Source organism: Camelina sativa, chromosome 10 (genome assembly GCF_000633955.1).
Source record: "Camelina sativa cultivar DH55 chromosome 10, Cs, whole genome shotgun sequence".
Taxonomy (NCBI): Eukaryota; Viridiplantae; Streptophyta; class Magnoliopsida; order Brassicales; family Brassicaceae; genus Camelina; species Camelina sativa.
In genome coordinates this window covers 14,868,441-14,872,639 of record NC_025694.1, presented here as the reverse complement: position 1 = coordinate 14,872,639, position 4,199 = coordinate 14,868,441, and the positions used below count along the sequence as shown (strand labels likewise).

General features: G+C 38.2%; 1 protein-coding gene across 1 annotated transcript; it reads right to left on the bottom strand.

Annotated features, from left to right (window-relative positions):
• On the bottom strand, positions 885–2,656 carry LOC104718986 (serine/threonine-protein kinase BLUS1). Its single transcript, XM_010436816.2, has one exon. It carries the CDS (start codon positions 2,460–2,462, stop codon positions 1,008–1,010), a length of 1,455 nt encoding a protein of 484 aa, XP_010435118.1. The 5' UTR covers positions 2,463–2,656; the 3' UTR covers positions 885–1,007.

Genomic DNA, 4,199 nt, shown 5'->3' with positions numbered 1-4,199 from the left:
ATTCAACATATCCTCACGTGTACTTGCTTTTTCCTCCCGTAGATACCGGGCAACCCTCACCTCCAAATTTGTCTAACATTTATTGTAATCTTTTAATATAAAAATGAAATAGTATAATGTTGTTCCATCTTCTCTTTTATTTTTACTAGTATTGTATATCATCACTCTTACATGTTTTTACACATTTTTTTGCAAATACTTTATAATATGTTATGCATATGTAATATGTTATAAACATAACTACGAAAATATAATCTATACCCATCCACAATGACTTGTTGTTAACAATATGTATTGTGTAGTGTACGTTTGAACTCGAGTGATAAGACAATCCGACACCAATATGCTGCGACATACTATATCTTGTTCTTGTAATCATATGTGATGACTGATGAGTATATTCATTGTAGCGGATTGATCAACGATGTGATTAGGATATATGACTTGCAAACCCAAATTCAAGGCACTAGGACCGACTGGGGTCAGTTACTTAGGCTTGTAGAAACAGGATGAACTATTTTGGAATTAGTATTTTATTTTTAGCCCAACTGATTTATCTATTTTAGCCCATGATCGTAGAGGTGGTAGAACTTGAAGAAGGAGCATTTTAATTTCAAACTTTGTTATTTGGAAATCCGTGTTAAGTTTTTTCTCTTCTTTTAAGATTAAGATGTTTAAAAATGCAAAACACAATCAAATTAGTACTACATAACATCATTAATATGAAAGTAGAACTGATCCTAGGAACTCGCATCAGTAAATATTGATATTTGTAAACTCAAGTCAACATTTTTTTGTAGTGTATTCTGACTTAATATTGATCTTTATTCAGTTTTCTGAGGAGGAAATATATATTTGTTGTTTAGGCAAACATATTCTTCATAGTTTGGCAATACGACCCTGAGTTTTCTTAAATTTGTAAACTTATAATATAGAATATGTTACGGCAGCCACCTAAATGATTTTAACATATAGGAAGGTAACAATACTAACAAGTTTACAAACAGTTAACCCAAAACACTATCTTTCTCAGCACGCAAGGTCTTTAGCTTCTCAGCTTCCAATTCAATCTTCAGCTTCTCCACCATCTCTAGAAGCTCTTCTTCTCTACTCTTCTCTTCCTTTTCCCCACTCAATGCTTCGATTATAATCGACACTCTCGCTCTTTGATGCTCTAAACTTTTCTTCAACACCGTCAGTTTCTCTAACACCAAATCTTTATCAAACCCCACAACCTGAGCTTCCTGGTTCTTAGTTTCCTCCTTTGACAAATCAAAACCGAGTTCAGACCCGGTTATTGTGATGTTTTCTTCTTCCGGTTTGTCTTGGATTTGATCTTCTATACGTGGACTGGACTCAGAAGTGTCTGATTCAGTAGTTGGGAATACTGGACTAAGTTGGAGATCGTCTTCACGAAAATTCCAACCACTGATTCTTCTGTTCTTCACTATCTCTTCATCTTCATCTTCTTCATCATCTCCAACACTCTTGATCAAAACATGACTCTCTATAAACATCTGCTCTGCATTTGACAAAGTATGCAACACGTTCTTGACCACAAAGTCGACTCCTTTACAGTTCTTGAAGAACGGGTGCTTCAACAACTTCTCTGCAGATGGTCTTTTAGCAGGATCTTGCTCTAGACACAAACCAACCATTTCTCTAAATGCTTTTGAGAACTTCTTGTTACCCTTTTTGCTGCTTCCGCTTGTACTGATCTCGTAATCAGAAAAATGAAACCTTTTGGTGATCTTCATGAGCAAACTCTTCAACGGCGGTAAGTGAGATAGCGGAGGTCTCCCGTGAGCTAACTCCAACGCTGTTATCCCGAACGACCAAATGTCTGCTTTGAAACCGTACCCTGTGTGAGAGTGAACCACTTCCGGAGCCATCCAATACGGCGTTCCCGCTATATCAGTTAACCTTAAAGAAGACGATGTGGTTCCAGAGGACGTCGTCACAGGTTCATAGATCGATGCAGATACTCCGAAATCAGCGAGCTTTACGGATCCATCAGAATCTACAAGAATGTTACCGGCCTTGATGTCACGGTGCAAATGACCCTGATCGTGAAGATACGAGATTGCATTCAGAGTTTCCTTGAGGAATACGGAAATGCAGTTTTCTGGTAACCCACTAGGAAAAGAAGAAGAGACGATGGAATGAAGAGAGCCGCATGACATGAAAGGCATAACCACCCAAAGACATCGATCAACTGTGAATGAACAATAAGCATTGAGGATATTCGGGTGAGAAAGCAGAGACATGGTCTTGGTTTCACGGCGAAGGCTGTCGAAGTCAGCCCGAGACTGATCAAGATTGATAGCTTTGATGGCAACTACCATTGAGTTCATGGGAATGCATATGGCCTTGTAGACTGAAGCACTAACACCAACTCCTATCTTGCAGATGATCTCGTAGGCCTCAGAATCAAGAGGGAGTTCAAGCTTGTTACGAGCCATAAGAGATGAGTACACTCTCAGTTATTGAATCGTTAGTTTTTTGGTGGAAGTGTGGTCTTTTTGAGGCTAATAGTAGTATAAGGCTATTCATATAGGTGTGAGAAAGGAAAGATTTGGTTTAGCATGTGAACTCAAAAAAAAAAAAAAAAGCCTTAAATGTCAAAAAGCAGAACCTTATCCCTTACTTACAGGTGATGAATATGTTGATGAAACAATAAGATGAAGCATGTGAAAGTGCTAACTAACTAACCTTAGTTAATGAGATCCTAAACCTTTGGCCTTTTCAAGAACCCAAAAGGCAAACACAATCTTTCCACTTCAAACGTCAAATTTACATACCATACCCTTTTCTAGTTAAGATCAAGTTTACAGAAACAAGTAGATATTAACATAACATCAATGAAATAAGTCACTCCATGGTAACAAGAATACTTAATGAGTTAGNCTCTCTTCTTGATTACACTCCCTAAAACTTCCTCTCCCATTGCACAATCTCAACTTTAATTGAATCTTCAACTTCTACTAATCCATCAGAAACCCCTAATTTCTCAGAATTCTCGATTTTTCTAACTTTCCTAACCCTAAAACTCGGCTTATTAACATTTTTCACATCAGAGACATCCCCAAAATCGTTACTTTCGGAAACCCTAATTCGCTTCCCCGAATTACCCTGACGCTTATTGTTCCTCCTTGGTCGAGGCGGAAGCTTCTTCTTCTGCTCCTCCTGAACAACATCATCAATAATNCTTGATGTAACATATGAGCATTCCCGTGACAACAAAAACACTACAGGCTCGGGTAAGAGACAAAAACAAAATGGAGCTATCAATATATCTTTCAGAAATTTAAAGCTACAGTCAGATATTCAGATATCTAGACCCAATTAAAGATATTTTTCGAGGCACTTCTGAAGGACTTGCTTTTGCCGTTGACCACATGAGATGAAAAGAGAGAATAGAGCAAAGACGTCAGCCTTCTTGTCATCTGGTAAAATGAATTGTTCAAGCATTCAAACATCAGTATGCTAAGATAAAATTGTCAATGAAACAGGACTTGTATAATTAAAAAGACTGAGATATGAGTCTCGATGTCCTTGAAACCTACTACTATATAATGGGCACAAGCCTGAAACTTATGAAACCTACTCAAACACACTCCACTGTTTACTTTGTCTCACACGCAAAGCAAATGCAAGTAAATCATTGCAGTCCAAACTCTAAGCTACACAGCCAAGAAAATAAGAAAACTTGTACCTGTAACTATGTGTTTCTTATTCCATGAAGTGAAGCTCGGTGTGCAACATAGCAGTTGCACACTTTTCCAATTCAACAAACACACGCTTTAGCCTGAACTTGTCTCTGCTCTGAAACAAACTCGCGAACTCTCTGAGGTTTACTTCGCATGGGCTCAATCATACTTTCGGTCTCCTGATTGATCTCTTTTGACAGATGACCCTCCAGAAAACTAAACAATGCTCCTAATGTCATCTTTCCTAAATCCACCTCCACCACTGTACCACGCTCATTCTTCAAATCTTCTTCAACAGGACAGCTTAGACCTTGGACTCCAGCATCAGTATCCTCCTCACCTTCAAAGCTCTTCTGCTCTGCTGTCTTCTTCTTCTTCTTCCCACAACTCTTTCTGGCTCGTTTTAAAACCATCTCCAATTCCAAATAAGAATCCCCAACAATATCAATCTTCTTGCTTCTCGTAATCCTCTTCTCCTTCAAAGTCTCT

Excerpts from the sequence above, each read along its gene's own strand:
- LOC104718986 (XM_010436816.2), bottom strand. The coding sequence starts at position 2,462 with ATGGCTCGTAACAAGCTTGAACTCCCTCTTGATTCTGAGGCCTACGAG.